This window comes from Miscanthus floridulus, chromosome 7 (genome assembly GCF_019320115.1).
Source record: "Miscanthus floridulus cultivar M001 chromosome 7, ASM1932011v1, whole genome shotgun sequence".
Classification (NCBI taxonomy): domain Eukaryota; kingdom Viridiplantae; phylum Streptophyta; class Magnoliopsida; order Poales; family Poaceae; genus Miscanthus; species Miscanthus floridulus.
Window position 1 is genome coordinate 105,328,211 of NC_089586.1, and position 19,438 is coordinate 105,347,648.

General features: G+C 44.7%; 1 protein-coding gene and 1 long non-coding RNA gene across 3 annotated transcripts; both read right to left on the reverse strand.

The window, feature by feature from the left end:
• Nucleotides 1-688: 688 nt before the first annotated feature.
• Nucleotides 689-1,053, reverse strand: LOC136464104 (uncharacterized). Its single transcript, XR_010761142.1, has 2 exons — nucleotides 1,000-1,053; nucleotides 689-930 (listed from the first exon to the last, which is right to left on the reverse strand). It is a non-coding gene; the product is annotated as an uncharacterized lncRNA (long non-coding RNA).
• Nucleotides 1,054-3,174: 2,121 nt separating this feature from the next.
• On the reverse strand, nucleotides 3,175-8,180 carry LOC136464105 (E3 ubiquitin-protein ligase At1g63170-like). Of its 2 annotated transcripts, XR_010761143.1 has the most exons (6): nucleotides 7,573-8,180; nucleotides 5,666-5,785; nucleotides 5,414-5,546; nucleotides 4,215-4,379; nucleotides 3,579-3,809; nucleotides 3,175-3,327 (listed from the first exon to the last, which is right to left on the reverse strand). XR_010761143.1 is itself a non-coding variant. In XM_066463067.1 (5 exons), the coding sequence occupies exons 1-5, from the start codon at nucleotides 8,103-8,105 to the stop codon at nucleotides 3,633-3,635; spliced, it is 1,128 nt and encodes a 375-aa protein (XP_066319164.1). In that variant the 5' UTR covers nucleotides 8,106-8,179; the 3' UTR covers nucleotides 3,416-3,632. The 2 variants fall into 2 exon arrangements, 1 of the variants encoding a protein (XP_066319164.1); XM_066463067.1 differs by lacking the exon at nucleotides 3,175-3,327 and having other exon boundaries at nucleotides 3,416-3,809; nucleotides 7,573-8,179.
• Nucleotides 8,181-19,438: the final 11,258 nt, after the last annotated feature.

Here is a 19,438-nt window from a genome sequence, read left to right on the forward strand (position 1 = left end):
ACGCCACAGGGACTTATCAGGTCGAGCATAGGGGCGGTACAACATCTGACAATGAGGTCCAAGAGTCGAGGATGCATGTGGTTGTCCTCCAATATCTCAAATGCACTTGTGGTAAACCAAGGCAGTACCATTTTCCATGTTTTCATTTGGTGGCAGCAGCTAGACATCACAACTATAATATCAAGAGCAGGATACCTCATGAGTTCAGTGTCGACACGCTTGTGCACACATGGAGCCCCCACTTCGTGTCTTTCCAGGACCCTAGAGAGTGGCCTCTATATGATGGGCCGAAGTATATTACGGATCCAGCTTACCGTTGGAACAAGCGTGGATCAAGAAAGAGGACGAGGCACAGGATGATTATGGATCAGATACTTGGAAGAACGAGGCGTGGAGAGGAACCCCATTTGTTACTAACCCCGAGCAGTACGAGTGCGGCAAGTGTGGTAGATTTGGCCACAATTCACGAAGTTGTCATTGACAGATTAGTGAGGTACGACTATTGGTTGATTTTATTATTTTATATTTGTCGCAACCATTTAATTAATTATGCATGTCTCAATTTATGCTTGTAATTGTGTCAATTACTTGTACATTTCTAAGCTCATGTTTCATTGTATATTGAATTTCTAACACATTAAATTTTTTGTAGGATGTCTTAGCAAAACAAACAAAATACGATTTCATGTTTACCGTAAAAATAACGAACCTCATCATAGTCAACCATATGGCCGCAATAATAGTCATATTTACAAGCTCTGAATGGACTATGCCATAGTTGTATTTAACATCACATTCGCACATGACATGAGGTGCTTTGTAAATTACCCTTTCTTTCTTCTTTTCCTTAATCTTTCGCGGTTCTTCCGGCCATTGGTTCTTAGGACCATACAACCACTCCTTGAAACGACACTTCGCCATTGAAAACACCTAAATAAGGTGACATTAGTACATGCACACATAGAGCTAAACATTTAAACAGATACACTTTCCACTTACTTCATGTTTGTTCGGACATACAAACTCCAAAGTATTATCAGGGGTTATCACGGCCGATCTCCGCATTCGCCAGAGGAGGTTCCTCGAGTCGTCTAACTACGGCTAGGAGCTTCTCCTTAGCCGTCATTGGCGGGGGTTATGGGGGGTGGAACGCACCGTTTGAAGTGCTCACGTGGATGTCTCCCTCTAAACCAATCGTCGAAAATGAGGTACCTAGGGTCAAACTTGTCTGCATCCACTGAAAGAAAAAGCACCTCTCATGATCCTACACAACGAGATTCCAACAAAATATTAGCAGCATACTTACACAAATAAAGAAAAAAAGATAGTGAAAACAATAACTTACATTAAAATGACTGCATGTGTAGAAGCAACGAGACACTGTGTCCGGATGTCTTGATTGAAACACGTCGGCCGGATGACCACAGTCACAGTTAGGGACAGGAAGGTCAGGAGGGACGGGGGCATCTTTGCTAGATGCGTCGGGGTATAATTCTTGAGGACGACCCCGTTTCCACCAAAACTCCTCCCGATACATTTCTTGCATCTAACAAAACGGATGTAATTTAACAAACAAAAATCAAAGCATCACAAATTAATGCCAATGAGAACCATAACTACAATACAACCAATTCTATTGTAAGAACCGAAACCAATTAACATTAAACCATAAACCTAGGGTTTCCAATGTTATGCAAAACAATGAACCCATAAAACATAACAACATGCGCTGCGGTTACCTAGGTTTAATACAAATATTAAAAATTATATAAACCCTAAGTAACTGACGATTCTTAGGTTGAAAAATCCGACTAACATATACCGAATCGATGCAAAAAAAAACTAGGAGAAGGAGCGAGGATACCTTGCTCTCGAAGATCTACGGATCAAATCAAAGTTTTCAAGGTCCAATATGTCAATTCGTGAGGTAGGGCAAAGTAGGGAGAGAAAAAACCCTGAGAGGGAAGAGAAAGAAGAGGAAGAAGGCTCGGGCAGGAAGGTTGGGTCGGGGTTAAAACACAAGCTCGGCACCAAGATCTACGGCGCCGCACCAGGAGCTACGGCGCCGAGCTTCCTGCCATGTCACCGCCACGTTGGTTTCGAGCCCAAGAGCTCAGCGCCAGTGACGCTGGCGTCGAGATGTGTAAGCTCGGCGCCAATAACGATGGCGCCGAGCTAAAGGATCCAGATTTTGAAATATTTCCTCCAGGGACATATTTGTAAAAAAAATTCTAAAAAAGGCTAAGAATAAAAAATTCGGGCCGTGCGGCCCATGCTGTGTCCACTGTCCAGTCGGCTGACGGCAGCGCAATCAGCAGGGCGCTCGCCGCTCCGGCAGTCCATTCCGGGGAAATTCCGTGCTGTGAGCTTGGCTGGGAGGTGTACCCTCAAAATATCTATAGCACTGTTCAGAACTGAAAGAGCTTGGCTAACTACTGCTTAGGATATCCCACTGCGGATTGTCATGTCAGCGTGCATACTTAGCTTCCGTGTCCTGCACTCCTGCTCGAATGGCGAGGGACTATCGTGGAAGGCTTATGCCTGAATTTAGGTAAGTTCTACACAATGGATACCTTTACGGGGGCAACCATTGGATAGTACGAGTCAATCTCTAGGAGTGGACTATGGTTCGTCACGAGCTCGCTCACCGACGTTCTGAACCGAGCGCCTAGAAAATTTCTGCTCCGTCAAATGCCATGCACAATCGCGTAGATAGCTTGATCTAGGCACCCGACCTGAAGAAGCGGGAGAGATGAAAATCATAAAGCTCACTCGACATGGACGACATTTTTGTTCGCCGTCTCCTTGCTCCTCTTCCCCTTCTAATGGTCCTCAATGTCACCTGCAGACTCGGCACGGGGCCATCTTTGTCGTGAAACATCACCGCCGGTGCGCAGAGCCTCGCATCCACCTTGCTTAGTGGGATGGCCCAAGACAGGAGATATGCAGATAGCTTCATGGCTAGACGCGGGCACCACAGGTAGACGTGGACTGCCAGCGAGCTAACGTGCAAGCTTCCGCGCAGCATATGCAACTTTGGTTTTGGATTTGAAAGCTGAATTTAAGGATTTTTTTTAATCAGTGGCACAAGTTTGATAATATTTGCACTGCTCAAGTATTTGGAATCTACTCCATCATCAGTCAAGTGGGTGCCAGCGGCACCATGGAAAACCTGACCTGAAGGCTAGATTTGATTGGCATGACACCGCAATAAACATGATGCATTATATATTCTGCCACAAGCCTACATACAACTCAACAACTTCAGCTACTTGCTTTTACTACCATCATTGGCCAGAAGAACGAATGGAGCAAAAATCTGGATTGCTGTATGATTATTATAAAACATTAGTAGACTACACAAACAAGTGCTGGGAAGGACGCTGCTATACAGAAATTCTAAAACACGTACACATACTATAAAGAATATAAACACAACAAAACAACTGCACGGCAAAGTTGGCACATAATTATCAATATGGCGTATTAAGAATACAAGATTTTACATGGATCATTTTCTTAATTATACTAGCACAGATATAAATGCACACTCATGGGATTCTGGGATAAAAGATTACCAGCGAGAAGCCAGAACTGTTGGGTACGAATTCTCGATGTTCTCATATAGAGATTTATACTTCTTCGCTGCCACTGCTGCTAGTGTTTTTCCGAACATTGTACTTGCACAGGGGGCATGTGGCATTGATGTGCAGCCATTTATCGATGCAGACACAATGAAAATGGTGGCCACAAGGGAGTTCACGGAGCTCTGCGCCATCATCATAAGCTGAGATGCAAATGCAGCACTCCTGCATAGACCAAGAGCAACAAATTCATTAGCACTAGAATTCGCAAATTAACATACAACTGAAACAAGGCCATCAGAATTAAGAGACGTCATATGATGGAACCTTGTTACATGATAATCTATGATGAGTTTGCAACAAAGTTTGCCAGGAAGATCTAAGGTACATCATAGAGTGATAGCTACAGTTTTGGCCATGAACTGAGTACTGTAATAATAAAGTTTGGCTACTATCTGTTCTTTCAGACATTCCTTCTCCATTCTGATGTTTTTTTACTTGATCTAACACATCACCTATATCAATAGTTTGTCAAACCTATTTTATCAAACTTCTTTCACTTCAACAAATAATTCAGAATCTCAGTCTCCCTAATGCAATAAGTTAAGAATCAAGAACTAGAGAATTTACCGCATCTTCAGCTGCAAGTACTTTTTCAATAGGTTGATTGGTGCCACATTCTATCATTATTCCACCAGAAGATCCAGGCACACTAACAGACTCCTTTTCAGGCTCTTCCATCTTCCGAAATTTGTATTTTGGAATTTGGCGAATGTCATCTTCAGATGCTCCCTCCTGTTTTCAATCGTATGGACAGAACGTAATCATTTTTAAAATCATGCTAACAAATTAAATGTGCAATAAAAGTTATAAAGAAAGAGAAGCAATAAAACAGAACACATGGTCTACAAGAAAAAGAAAACGAAAAAAGTAAATTTAAACATAGAAAGGCATGTAATTTTACCATGTCACTCATCACAGTAAATCTAGCACAGCAAGCTCATACATTGGAAGTTCTCAAAGTTTGTTATATACACCATGTTTTGAAAACCAGATTGGAATCGGAAAGTTCACAAAACGGAAAATGGTATTCCATCAATCAGAATCACCACAGGCTAGTGTATATGTGGTAAATTGGCAATTGAGCTTCCAGTATTTACACGGCCTACTCATATAGGGGGGAAAGACAATGCTATGAGCTGAGCCAACTTTCCTACTGGGAACATGTCCACGTCTCCAACTCGGATCAGCCAAGATAGGTGGCAGTGCTAGATGTTTTTCATTTCCACTAGACATTGGTTTCAATCATCACAACTGTGCCGGCATGCATAATCAATCAATATTTCAATTGAGCAATTTTGCAGGTGCAATTGACAATTCAACAGCATAGCATAGCAGTAACATGACTTACTCAAAATTTCAATTTCATGATTGGCAAGATACACATGAGTTTTGGAAACTTTACAATGACCTGGAACATGTAAAAACAGACCCAGTAATTGGTAGATGTTTACCAGCCTAGCCTGATGATTATTTAGCTATGCTTTAGACCAGATAGTTTAGCAACCATTCAGAAAGATTACCAATATTCCTCATACGTAGTGAATTACAAGGCCTAACCAGCTTGATTTGAAGAACCTTTACCAGATTTATCTACTGACCACTGTGGCATACTGAAGCTTATATTATAAGAGATAAACTACGTAAGGTTATGCCACAAAAGTAGATAGTGAAACTAGCAAACCAATTTACCACATCATACATAGAAAAAACTAACAAACTTTAGTAGTTAATGAAACTTCTATCAACATATATTTGAGAAGATGTACCTGATCCGACACTGCATATAAAATTGCTATGATACAAGGAAGGCAGCAACAAACAGCAATACCAATGATGCAGGCCAAAGCCACACAGAAGACGACAAAGAAAACATCAAATGCCAAAAATACGATGCAAAGCCTGCAAAAGAAATTATAAAGAAGCATTATTCTAATGGACACAAATGATGAGCCATATAAAAGGTGACTATATTTTCAAGAATTGTGTATACAATTATCTAAACAGAGAACTATGTGTACCAGTAAAGTTGAGGCGCATCATGGGTAAGAACTTCTCCACCAGCAGATACCCAATAAAATCCAATTATCCACCATACGAATGAGAACATTGTGTTAGCAGACTCCAGATGTTTAGCTACACTGCAAGACAGCAAAGAGGACATAGTTGGCAGTTTACATGTTAGAAATATTAACAAAACAATTAACCGTTAAATGGGACTAGGAAATAGAAAACAATATGTGGGACGAATTCAGCAGGCAGCAGAGAATTCAAAGTGATGAAGTATGGAGCTTATAGATGAGAATTTATTTCTTTTTTGGAATCAACGAAAAATTAAATGTGGACACTGGCATATGAAGCGGAACAATGCAGTCTGAGCAATGCATAATAAAATACGAAAAGCTAACCACCAAGTTAGTCCACATATAACCAAATATGCAGAATATACCAAAAGCAATAGTTAGCCTTCCGTAGGTGGCTTACCTACAAATGCAGACTTAAAAATGCACTGCAGGTGTCTATCTTACTAAGTCTATCAAAACCACATATCTGTCAAACATCTTTTCTAAAGGTTCAAATTATACGGCAAAATCAAGTGAACAGTGACATTCATTAGTCCCACATCTTTGAATTTTGAACGCCATCATGGTTCTATGCACCAGTATGGCCAAATAAACTTGTACTACTGTGTGATCAAGTGGATGGAGATCTCAGAAACAAAAATAACTAGAGTGGGCAGTGCAAGAAATAATTGTAGTAATCTCATCAGCATAGGCTTCACAGACGTGGTATGTGGTACTTGTTGAAAAGTTGCTGCGCTCCACTCAATCTGGAACTAATTCAGCCTCAACATCTTAAGATCCACCCTCAGCTTTTAGTACCAATTACCTCACAGACCAGCTCTCCATATGATCTAGCTTTTCAATGCATAAGAAGAAAAACTACTCGCACAGCACTCTCACCAAAGGGTTTTGCTCCTGTGTCACCATTTTTTTTTCTCTGGATTGCAAAACTAGCATCGCCTTCCACCCTCAACTTGCTCCTTCTGCCACTGCACCATTAGATCGCACTTCCATCCATCCCACTGTCAACAGCTGCCTAAACCCTTCCCCAATAGCTGGTCTGCTTGCTCACTAGCAGTAGAATCCACGGCCACCGTTGTATGCCAGTCCCACCTTCAAGGCTACAATCCAGTCCCACCTTCAAGGCTACAATCCCCTTGCTTAGCAGCGTCCAGATCTAGATAACCAAGCAACATTCCTCAGTGTCACTCCCCTAGCTAGACTGGTACTGCTGCTCAATATCTCTGCATCACCTTCTACTACGATGGAAGCAGGCCGACGTCATTAGCTGGCTCACTCTGGAGGGCTCTATCCTTGCTGCCAAAGGTCGTGGAGATGAGGGGATCACCAAAGAAGACGGTACTAACATTTTGAAAGCGAAGTGCTAGATGGAGGAAGACACCAAACAAAAGCAATCCGAACAAAAATAGTACATAGGAGGAAACCCCTTCAACGGGAGTGCTATGAGAATAATTTTCCTTATATGCAAATGGATTTAAGTGAGTGGATAAATGTGCCTATATTCTGCAAAATCGGGCAGAAATTTTCAATTGGGCGAAGGAACAAATCACAACCAGATCAAATGCACTATTACGATTCGTTTATTGTTCAACAGGCACAGTCGTCCCTTGATATGGTGTTCCACCTGCATTGCCCAGAATAAAATTGCAACACAAACAACATTTCAAGCGACTATGGACCATTCAACCAGAAACTAGACAATAACTCAATAAGGAATACTAAACCGAAAATAAGAATCCCTAAGCTATAAATATAAACATGAAAATCACTCCAGCTACTGGCCGACAATTTTAAGGGAAGGAAATGGTAATAACTGCATATCTCTCGCCACGTACACCAATTACCTGAGGCAGTCGCCACTTCGACCACGGGAGCCGTGCTCTCTGTCGTCGTCGTCGCTGGAGGAGGACGATGTACCACTTCCGCTCTCCTCGTCGGCAGGAATTGGCGAGCCGCCGCGCTGGCCGTATCGCATGCGATACTCGATGGCGACGCAGACCATGTGGACGACGCACTGGGCGGCGTACCCAGCGATCCAGAAACGGAGCGGCATGGAGGGGCTCTCGTCGTGGCTGAGCACGAGCACGACGGCGGAGACGAGGATGAAGGCGAGGTTCCAGAGGAAGTCGAGCGCCACCACGGGGCGGGAGTAGGCCCAATCCGCCTGCCGTTCCTCCAGCTGCTCCGCCGCGGCCTCCCGCACCAGCAGCGACGGCTCCCGCATCGCTCGGCGCCCGCCCCGCCGCAGCAGCCGCGACGCGCCCCGGAGAGACGGCCGGCGCAGCGAGCCCCCGCGGCGCCGCCCGACACCGCCGAGGAGCGGCGCCGAGTCCAGGAGCGCGTCGCCGCGGGGGCTCGGGGAACGCGGTGTCGCCATCGCGGGAACCCTAGCGAGATCGGGGAAGGTACGAAGGCGAGCGCGTGTTTCTGTGTAACCTTTCTTCCTCTACGGAAAGGGGGACCGACCCTGAGGAAGCAGCCAAAGCAGAGATGATAGTGTTGAGTCGAGAATTTCTTATTTCTCAAAATGAATATTCTTATTATATACAGATACAGTACCGGCCGACGTAATAAAATGGTTATTGCAATTGCAAGGCGTTTTTTTGTGTTTGGAATGTCTTTATAGTACATCTAACAATTATTAATCTTCAATGGCTACAAAATCAACGTCATAGATTTGAGCACAATTTTATTGGCACAATTGATGTTCAACCTAAATAAAATATAAATGTTTTGACTTCTTGGATTGTCAAAACTTGTCTATTTCAAATAAGAACATGTCTCTTCAAACGTGGACAAAGGAAAATTTGTTACTCAATTATTTGTTGTTTTGTCCTATGGAAGACAATTTGTAGGCGTACATGAATGTGATTTGCAAATTTTGAAGTATTTACAAAACTGTTTACACCAAAAATTTGAAGTATTTACAAAACTGTTTACACCAAAAATTGAGAAGAGGAATACTAGAACTCGAAGCTTCTAAGATCATGTCAATCGAGGAATTAATTGCATAAGGATCGATATCAGCTGATTCAGATGCACCGGAATCGGCTCTCTTCGAATGACGTCAGCAGACCACGACAATGAGCTACGGCTGACGTCGAGGGAAACATGTCGGACTCTACAAAAAATAAAAGATTAGGGTATAAGTTATCTTAAATTAAGAATGCTTTATTTTATACCAAATATTGTAATGAGTCGTGTTTAAGTAGGATTCATTCTTAGATTTCGGGTATAATTATTGGACCCCGGCTATTGTAAAAGGACATTCAATCAATCAAATACAATTTTACTTTTTTTGCTCCTTGCCAACCCTTAGAAGGAGTACAGTAGATCTTGGCGAATTCTTCAGCAAGCAGGGCTATATCGGTCCGGCCGACCTCCGGCTTGTCTGTAAGTATCGTCATGGCTTATACTTCAGTTTGTATTGCTGCATCGATCTGGTCGACCTCCACTGCAAACTCTAGTATAAGCTAGTTATCGACTCTTGTCTAGTTCAAGTACGTCTGCATCGATCCGGTCGACCTCTACTACTCAAACTAGATTAAGGTCAAGTTATCGGCTCTACCTAAGAGTGGCGTCATTCGGGTAGATTCATTAAGTTACCGATCTTGCTGATGTTTTTATCGTTATTAGTTTACAGCAACATCAATTTGCTTGGTCGAGATCGATCTAGATCAGCCTCATATCCTTTTAGTCCGTTTTTTGCTTTGTTCCAACATGATGTTTTTTACTCTAAGCGATGTGTTATGTTTCATCGGCTGTTCTATTTCGGTCTTGATCGTGCATGGTACGCAGTTAAGGCATGTATAATCTTGAAGATGTTTGATGATTAGTTAAATCTGGTTTATAGTTCGCTATTATAGTTATAACGATCTGGTCGATCCCCACTGATGACACTATAGGTTGGAGGATGCTAGTTAGTAAATTTATTCTCGATTAGGCGTGACATTAACTGTTTGCTATGTCTGCATCGGCTAAATAGCCGATCGCCTATGCTTTAATACCTACAGTGTACGTCTATGATTCTGTTAAATGTGAATAGATCCGTTTACTTTGAAGGTTTAATTTATTGTCTTTATTACGGCTGCATTGATCCGGTAGAACCCCATTGTTAGAGATGGTAGGTTAGGTCTGATGAGTTCATAGGTTTGTCCGTGTGAAATAGTCGATTGTTCACACGTAGTTCTTTTTCACCTGAATCGGCTATTTTAGCCGATTCATCTTAGCCTTCACGTATAGCATGTCTATCGGAAAGCATGTCAAAGTATAAATGGTTTTACGGATTCTTCGGTTTTAGTTTGTTATTATCATCATAACTGTCATCGATCTGGTCGAACCTCACTGTTGATGGTAACAGATTAGATTCCGAGCATCTGCAGATCCATTTGTATTAGATAGTCGATTTGTTCGCATGTTATATCCTTTCTCGTTAGATTCATCGGCTCAATGATTCACAATGGTAATATCTACCTAGCTGATGATCTCATTTACTACGTGTACTGTACCTATCAACATAAAATCAACCGCTACCCACGAGCTTTACAGTCCGTAACAGCCGATTTCTGTGCGTATTGGCTATTTAATCGTTTTCCCGTCTGGCTGCTCCTGAAGCGGCACATTTGGAACTGTTTAGGCACAGACCGGCATGTTTCACCTTAAATTACTGATAAACTTTCTCTCCTTGTCAATTGCATGGTCAAATTGACTGGCATGTCTCGGGAGGAATACGCAGGATCGGTTATCCCTGCGTTGAAGCCAAACGGATCTCCGTGTGAAATAGTCGATTGTTCACACGTCGGCTTGCTGTGTGTCAACGCATTTTCGTGCTGACAAAAACGTCTAAAGCGCATAAGATTTAGATGATGTTTGGTTCACCAAATTATAACGGTATTTGATTACATAGACGAATGGGTTTCAGTATAAGCATCCAGCTCAGATTGGCCTATCACGCAACACCTCTATACCTGTCAAGACTAGTGTTTTATATCTGCTCCTTTGAACCACCCTTTCCTCGCAAGAGAATCTTCACGAGCTAACACACTCGATGTCGTGATCTCACTCTCCTCCCCTTCACTCTCCCTCTCTCTACTCTTTTCTCTCTTCCAATCTTATATTCGTTTCTTCACTCAGGTGTGAGAGTAGAGGACTCGCTGATGATGAGGCCGCGTGTGGTTGTTAGCAAAAATGCTTGCAAAGGCGCAAGTAAGGAGAGCCACAGGCAAATAGATAGGATGCGCTCGAGTCTTGGAGCAATGGCAGTAGTAAAGCTTTAGGACGAGGGGATTGTGTGTGAATGACCCATATCCAATGCCGGTCCTAGAAATTTAAGGGCCCTCCGGCGATCTCGTCGCAACGGCCCTTCCTGACCATGTATAAAATCTTATAATATATAGGCGTTAATTTTACTTGCAAAACGAAAGCAAATTCAATAACATATTTTTAATTTAACATATCTGATAATTATCGAGGAACAATATAGATTAAGCAATATATTTGTAGATGTATGATAATTATCGAGGAACAATGTAGATTAAAAAATAATATATTTATTTTTTTTCTCACCCATGACAAATGTTTCTTAGATAACATTCTAAAATTCTAACACCTAAATTAGAAAAAAATATGACTATATGGGTATAAAGTACTAGAAGTCTGGAATATTATACAAATAATTAATTTGGATTAAAAATAAAAAGGAAAAAATATCTTGGGCCTAAACAACTGATCGGTGATCACAATTCGTAAGAAGCCAAGAATCAAGATGTCATTGTCGTGGAGCCCTGCCTGGTCGCCGTCCTCGTGCGCCGTGTCCGTGTCTCCGGTAGTCTAGCTCTTCGCGGCGACGCAGCTCGCCAGTTCCGCGTGTGTATGGCGCACGTCGCGAACTCACGATTAGAATGTGTTGTGTGCAGCGTAACTCCTCGCCTCCTCTCTACCCGAGGGCCGTGAGAAAAATAAAACTAGGAAAGAAATGCCGATGTTATCTTTTTGGGCCGTCTGGCCAGTTCTATGTTTCTGTTCTCATTAGTTTGTTAATGCCTAATAGACTATAGGACCTGAGGGTTTGTATACCTGGGCTTAGGCCCCTCCTTCGCTTGGGCCCTCGGCCGTCGCACCTGGTGGCCTACCCCTAAGGCCGGCACTAATCCAATTACATGTTTGCACATAGGGGTGGTAAACCAAACATTGATACAGTACCCTTCACTTCTGTACTAAGATATTATTAATTACATTTTGATGAACCAAACACAGTCTTAGTTTTATTAGGACAATCAATAACATGCATTTTAGCCTATTTGGCATGGCTTCGGCTCCAGTTTTGATAGCAGCTTCGGCAAAGGAGCTAGACCAAACTCCTTAGGAGGAGCCATTTTTTGTGCATGGAAGAGGAGCCAGAGCCAATTTTTATGTAGAAGCCGGAGCTGCAATTTATGGATCCTCCCTCCGCCTCTAGCTCCTCCGGAGGAGCACCTAGGAGAGGAGCCATGCTAAATAGGCACTTAGGGCCTCTTTAGTTTGTAACTACAACTTACCATGCCATACGTTAGTCATGCCACAATTTTTTGTAGTTCTTTGGTTCACTACCATAAATATGACGCGCCATACTTTCTTAGCACCCTATCTCTTGTGGATCCTTCACTACCGGACATAGCATCTTTGCCGAGGGCCCTCGGCAAAGGCCTAAAAGCCCTCGGCAAAGGCTTTGCTGAGCGCCGCCCTCGGAAAAAAAATTTAACGGCAAAGAGGCTCTTTGCCGAGGGCCAGTTGTCGGGCACTCGGTAAAGCATTTTCCGAGGGCCAACGGCGGCGCTCGGCAAAGAAAAGCAGCCGTCAACGGCGCTGCTCCGTTGACGGCGTCTTTGCCGAGTGCCAACAGTTTGGGCACTCGGCAAAGACATTTTTTATTTTTTTTTCAAAAACTCTTTGCCGAGTGCCACGGCGGCAAGGCACTCAGCAAAGACATTTTTTATTTTTTTAAAAAAACTCTTTGCCGAGTGCCTTCCCAGCTTGGCACTCGGTGTCGATGTTTCACCACCGATAGCCTGCCACGGGGGTACCCGGGGTAGTATTGTTCGGGCTTCAGCGTATGCAGAACTCGATGGTTAACGCAGGAGACAGTTGATTTATCCTGGTTCAGGCCCTCGATCGTAGATCGAGTAATAACCTTACGTCCAGTCGGAGCCTGCCACGGGGGTACCCGGGGCAGTATTGTTCGTGCTTCAGCGTATGCAGAACTCGATGGTTAACGCAGGAGACAGTCGATTTATCCTGGTTCAGGCCCTCGATCGTAGATCGAGTAATAACCTTACGTCCAGTCGGTGTTCGCCTTTGCGTTGGATTGATTGTGATATGTTGTGTTGTACAATTGTCGTCTCTCAGGAGCCCTGCCCTCCTTTATATAGTCAGGAGGCCAGAGTCCTAGTCGGTTTACAATGAGATTTCCTAGTAGGATTACTTAATAGTTCTACTACTAAGATTACATGGGAAGAATCCTAGTTGAACTAGATCTTCTCTCTCCCTTGCGGGGTATCCTGTGGGTCCCGCATCGACAAGCCCCCGAGCACTTCATGGTTGAGCTCCGAAAGTCTCGCTTTGCTCTTTCAAGTCTTGTTGAGTAGGAACAAGATGTCATCCGAGTGTTTTCTGGAGTGAAACCTTGTAGCGCTTCTTGGGATCTTCGAGTGGTGAGTGCTTTTTGAAGAAAAAAGTACATCCATCTGGTTGTAGCCCCTGAGCCTCTTGCTATTTGGAACAAAGAGCTGGAGGATCTTGTCTTGAAGTTGCTCTGATTGTTCGTTGAAGTTTTATCAAAAAGAACTCGAATATGGCTCGTTCCGGGTTCTTTTTGTCGTAATGTCTTGAAGTGGTCTGCGTTGAGGAAGTCTTTTGGTGACGTGCGCTTTTTCGAAGAAAAAGTGCACTCACTGAGTGTAGCCCCCGAGCCTCTTGCTATTTGGAACAAAAAGTTGGAGGATCTTGATCCTTTATGTTGTTTGAAAATTTGTGTTCTGAAGTAGTCCCCGAGACTTGGATTATGTCATCATCCGAGTAGTTTTCACGGCATCATCCCGAAGCGGCCCTTTAGTCTTGGATTAAACCATCATCCGAGTAGTTTCGCGGCATGCAGCCTCCGAGCTTATGTCCGGGTTCTTTTTGGGTGAAATTGCACTCACTGAGTGTAGCCCCCAGATTCTTGTCTTCAAAAAATTCTGGGGCTATGTATCCCGCAGCCCCGTGCTTTCTCCGAGTTCTTCTCTTTAGAAAAGAAGTCAGATGAAGAGTCTTGATGTGTCGTCGTCGTTGTAGTCTTGAGTTTCTTGTATTCTTGGTCCTTTGTCTTTAGTTCTGAGCCTCCGGGAGTAGTTGAAATGAAGGCCGAGCTCCCTAGCTTAGTGTTGATTAAGCTATGATGCTGGCCGAGCCCCCGAGCGTATATCCGTGTTGTTTTGTTCAGGAAGAACTCGGATGCGAGGTCTTGGCGTATTCTTTGATAGTCTGCTGTTGTCAGATGTAGTTGTATGGTGGTGGTTGAGTGTAAATGCCTTTTGTTCACGGGTTGTACTGTGCTGGTATATTCTTCCGAATATGCCCGTCTTCGAGTACTGTTTCCTCTCGCCTGAGTCATCCATTATTAAGTCATGTCTTTTCACTGTGTCCTTTGTTAGGCTTATTTCATTGGTACTCCTAGTCCATGTGCGCCGCTCCTTTGGTCTATAAATACTATCCCGAGTGCTTGTTTTCATCCATTGGACATTCTGTTGAAACCTTCGTGGTCATGAACATGGTAGTTTATGAAGTAGAGCAGCCCCCGGGCATATTTTGTAGTTCCTGTGTGTCTTGTCATAGCTGGAGGAAGTCTTGTAATAGGGATTAGAGGTAGGCTAATCCCGCGACAGCATTGTGCCAGGATGTACGTGGTAGTAGTTGGAGGAAGTCTTGTGATGTGGGCTTTGTTTCTTCATCTGGCAGTTCTGGGTTGATCCTCGTCGCCTGTCTTGAGACTGTCCGGTGTAGATCAACACCATATCCAGCATCACATCGGTCTTGGGTAGACAGATGCCCGCCGGCCTTCTCTGCTCCATGTTGTCTTGCCGTGCTGCCGATTTCCGCCTTGGGTGCACTGCGTCCGTCCTTTGAAGAAAATAGTGTAGCTGATGGCGGTTTGTCCTTCCGAGTAGCAATTTGGGACACGTAGTCATTCCAGAGCCTAGCCGTGTCCATGTTCCTCTTTGCTACTTTGCTTTTCGTGGTGCCGAGTTCGTTGGGTCTTGTAAGATTTGTAATCTTCTATTTTTGAAGTCGCTTGTAATGTAATGAATCTTGTCTTCTGAGTTGTCTTTTACTTTTCTGTTGTGACCCCTGTCGTTCATGAGATTACCGAGTTCTTTCTTAAATAACCGGGTTCTTTTGTTCCTTGTGAGGTAGCCCTTTCTTTCTTCTTTCTTTCTTCTTGGTTTGACGGGTTGTTCTTGTAGCGATCTGATAACCCTACCGTGGTGCTAGACGGATAAGTCTGAAATCTGCCCGTTGGTTTGTACCGTTGTGTGGATTTGTGCCCTCCGTCGTTTTAGCTGCGTCGGTAAATGGACCGTTGCGTTCCCACACTATGTTTTAACGGGCCTTGTGGGCCGTTTGTATCACTGAAAAATCTATTTAAAGACCTTTTATCTTCCTTTCCATTGCTGCCCAGCTCTTGCCTTTAAACCCTAGCTTTCAGAAATCCGCCGCCGTCATCGTCGCTGTCACCCGAGCACCATCATCCTAGCTTCATCTTCCTTAGTGCCTTTTTTGCTTCCGCCAGTTCATGGGAAAGAAGAAAACCGCAAGCAAGTCTCAGGCGACCTTCGTGGACGAGGAGTCATCCCTTTCTTTGATCGAAAACCAGGAGTTCGTGGCCATGAGGGCTGCTCAGAAGGTTTGGTCGGCTCCAACAACAAGCGAAGACCAGCTGCGCGAGCTCGTTAGCGACGGCTTGATCCAAAGTAAAGTCATCGCTGAATGGAGAGTTCCGGGCGAGCATCGGGTTCTAGCTCCAGGTCCTGGTGAGATTGTCCTCTTCGTTTCCTTTGTCCGCACCGGACTTTGCCTTCCTGCTTCCGCTTTCCTTCATCAGTTTCTTGGTTATTTCGGGGTTAGTCTGAACCACCTAACTCCCAATGTCGTTCTCCATCTTTCTGTTTTCGTTCATCTTTGTGAAGCTTTCCTTGGAATCCCTCATTCTCTATCTCTTTTTTGCTTTTTCTTTCGTCTGAAACCTCAACCCCGCCGTGAAGAAACCAGCGTTCTTAGCGGTTGCAGGATTTAGTTTCGCCAGGGTCTCAAAATTAAGTTTTTTGACTATGACCTGGTCGATTCTGTAAAAGATTGGCGTGCCAAGTGGTTTTACGCTGCCAATTTGATCCCTTCCCTTGTCGTCCACTCTGGATCTGGTCCTGTGGTGAATGACCGAGGGGACAAGAAGCTTGAGTCACCTGCTGAGATTCAAGTGATCCAGCCACTCCTTGATAGGATTAGCATGCTGAAACAGCAGGGTTTGACCGGCTTTGGTATTGTTTCGAGCTTTCTTCGTCGCCGAGTTCAGCCTTTGAAAGAGCGGGAGCATCTTGGCTTTGAGTATTCTAGGGCCGAGGATCCTTCACGCATGGTCCTAGCTCTTGAGCTGACCGGTGAGGAGGTACTCGAGCGTCTCCAGAAGATGCTGAAAGGAGTGAGCGTCATTCCTCCTGCTGTCTCCGAGTTCTCAGCCAACAACCCACCCCCAGCTATGAGTTGTCTATCTTTTTGTTTGAGTACTTTATGTACTCTTGCTGCATCCGTTCTTGCTTAGCTTTTCTTTGTCTCGGTGTTTTATCCTTTTTCGTAGGAGCTTGGGTGGAACTTTGTCGACCCGGTCCCTCTTGATGTTCTCCCCGCCGTGGCGGAGACTGGGGATAAACTTGCTGGAACTTCTGCAATTAGTAAGTCCCAAACCTCTACCGCCCTTCCTGGGGTTTCTTCCGGATTTGTTGATGTATATGAAGAATATGTTCCTCGTCTAGTCCCTCGCGGTCCTCGCAGTGTCCCGAAGAGGGGGCGAACGGATGGGTCTTCATCTGGCCTGCCTGTCTCCAAGAAGCCTCGCAAACCAAGTACTCCCTTAGGTACTCTAGCTGTTGCTAGCATGCTCTTAGGTGAGCACATTTAATACTCTTTGTTCCTTTATTTTCCTGTTTCTCTCTTGAACCGAGTACTTTTTATCCTCTTTTCAGCAGGTGCTCTGGTTTCCTTGGTTGAGGAAGAAGAGGATGACGAAGTACCCCTCATCATGCGGCGGTGAGTTGTTTTTCATATTCCTGTTGCATTGAATTTCTCTTCTTTGTCTTGACTTTTAGTCTTGAACTTTTTGAAGTAATCGGAGGTCGGGTGTGAGTTCTTCTGAGGCTCCCGTGCCGACTTCTTCTGAAGCTCCGGTGTCGAGTTCTTTGGTAGCCTCGGTACCGAGCTCTACCGCTCCTCCAGTGCAGAGTTCTTCCACGGCTCCAGCCCCGGCTTCTTCCGCGGCTCCGTTGTCGGCTATCCCGCTCCCATCGCCGGGTGGCGGGGATGTTTTCGCCGTCGTGGTTCCCCCTGCGAGGCCTTCTCTTGGCTTTGCGAAGAAGAAAGTGGTTGGGTGAGTAGATTCTAGCTTTATCTTTTTGGCTTCTATCTTCCTTCCTCTGGTTCTTATCGGTGCTTCCTTTTATCACTTTTCAGTGTTTCGTCTTCTCTCATTTCTTCATCGACTTCTTCTCTGCCTCCTGCCGTGCCAACGAGTTCCGAGATTCAGGACTCACAACATTCTGTTGATGAAGTTGCTGCGGGGGCTTCAGAGCTACCTGGCGAAGTTGCGGACTTGGCCACTCCGGAGGTGACTGTGGCCGTCGCGCCGGGTCCTTCTGAGGGTTTGGCTTAGGCTTCCATGGAGGTTGCTTTGGTCGTTCCTTCTTTGCCCCAGCCGGCCTCTCCTTCCCCTTCTCTTGCTTCCGGTGGTCCCTCTTTTTCCGGTGACGTGGTGCAACAGTTCGATGCTACCCATCGGTTATTGGAGCTGACCGCAGCCTGGGGGGGCTTGTCGACCCTCACGACTTCTTTTGGTGAAAAGCTCCAGGTAGGTTTTACTGCCACTCCTCTTTTGCATGCTTGTTTTTCTTCTGTCCTTACGCCTTGTTTCTCTTTGCCTCTTTTTGCTCAGTCTTTCTCTCGTGATCATTCTGGCTTCTTTTTCTCATCTGAAAATGAGAGAAAGTTGTCTTCGGAGGTGGACGCTCTGAAAGCCGATCTCGACCTCCTCCGGGCTGAGTTGGAGACAGAGCGTCAAATGCACCAAAAGGAGGAGAAGATCCTTCATGCCTAGGTAGTGGAGACGGAGAAGCAGAGAGATGCCGCGGTGGAGTCTGCGAAGAATGAATGCAAAGGTGTCACGGGTTCTGCCTGTTTCTTCTTGTATTTTGACTTCTTTTTTCGCTGACTTGTTCCTCGGTGTCTTGTCTAGTTCTCCGAGTTGAGAAGCAGAAGCTCTCGGAGAGTATCGATGAAATGAAGGCTCTTGTCCGCTCTAGTCATAATAAGGCCGAGGAGGTAATTACTCATGCTGAGGAAGAACTCGCCCTTGCTAAGCTGATTAGGCATGGAGCTGACAGAGATCTTGTGCAGGCCCAAAAAACTATTGAAGGCTTGTCCGAGAAGCTGGCGACGGCTACCAAAAATTGGAACATTTTGTGGAAATCTTTTCGTTCAGTAGCTGATGTTCTCCGGACTCCAGCGGATGACGGGCAATCTTGGGCGCAGTTCATTCCCCAGATTCCGACTCGTTTCCAAGAGTTCGCAAAGAAGTGTGCTCAAGTATGTACCAAGAATGTGCTGGCCCAGGTCCGGGTCCTTGCTCCGGAGGCGCCTTTGTCCAAGATAGCAGAGGAAGCTGAAAGCCAAGAATACCTTGATGCCGTTGAGAGGATGGAATCTGAGGTCGAAGGTTTAGCCAGTAGGGTTGTAGACAGTCTAAATATTGATATTTCCCTTCCTGATGACAATGCCTGATCCGATTGACCAGCCCCTTGTAATATTACACTCCTCTTTAAATGAAGATTCTTTATTTTCGTTGATGTATTCTTTGCCTGGGTGTGGTCGAAGTTACTTGACTCACTGAGTACTTTGTCCTGTTTTCGTCTCTGCTCCACAAACGACTCTGTGCGTTATCCTGACGAGACCCCTCGATTTGTCGAGTACTTTTCTCTTCTTCCTCTTTTGTGATCCGTCGAGTGCTTTGTCCACTCTATGACTTGTTAGATGTAAATCTTTGTGTTGACTACCTTTCGTCCTCGCTATGTAAAAACGACTCGGCATAGAATGTTGCCTTGATGAACTTCGGCATCCGAATGCTTTTTTGAGTAGCGCTTGTGCTTTTCTGAGGAAAAAGTATTCCTATCTGGATGTAGCCCCCGAGCCTCTTGCTTTTCAGAACGAAGAGCTGGAGGGTCTTTTGAAGCTTAATTTTGGTCGACTAGTTTTAGGTGTTAGCTTTTAGCTACCCTCATCGGCGGGCTCAAGCGTCTTTTTAGCTATTTTGCTCTCGGCCGGGATGCTCAGGCATGTTTTCAGCCATTTTGCTTTTTGTTTCGGGTGTTAGCTTTTAGCTACCCTCATCGGCGGGCTCAAGCGTATTTTCAGCTATTTTGCTCTCGGCCGGGA

What these genes read in the sequence shown, in the direction of transcription:
- LOC136464105 (XM_066463067.1), bottom strand. Translation starts at nt 8,105, where the DNA reads ATGGCGACACCGCGTTCCCCGAGCCCCCGCGGCGACGCGCTCCTGGAC. An exon ending in CGAAGTGGCGACTGCCTCAG is followed by an intron (nt 5,786 to 7,572) that starts GTAATTGGTGTA and finishes GCTGTCTTGCAG; the next exon opens with TGTAGCTAAACATCTGGAGT. An exon ending in TACTTGCAGCTGAAGATGCG is followed by an intron (nt 3,810 to 4,214) that starts GTAAATTCTCTA and finishes TGGTCTATGCAG; the next exon opens with GAGTGCTGCATTTGCATCTC.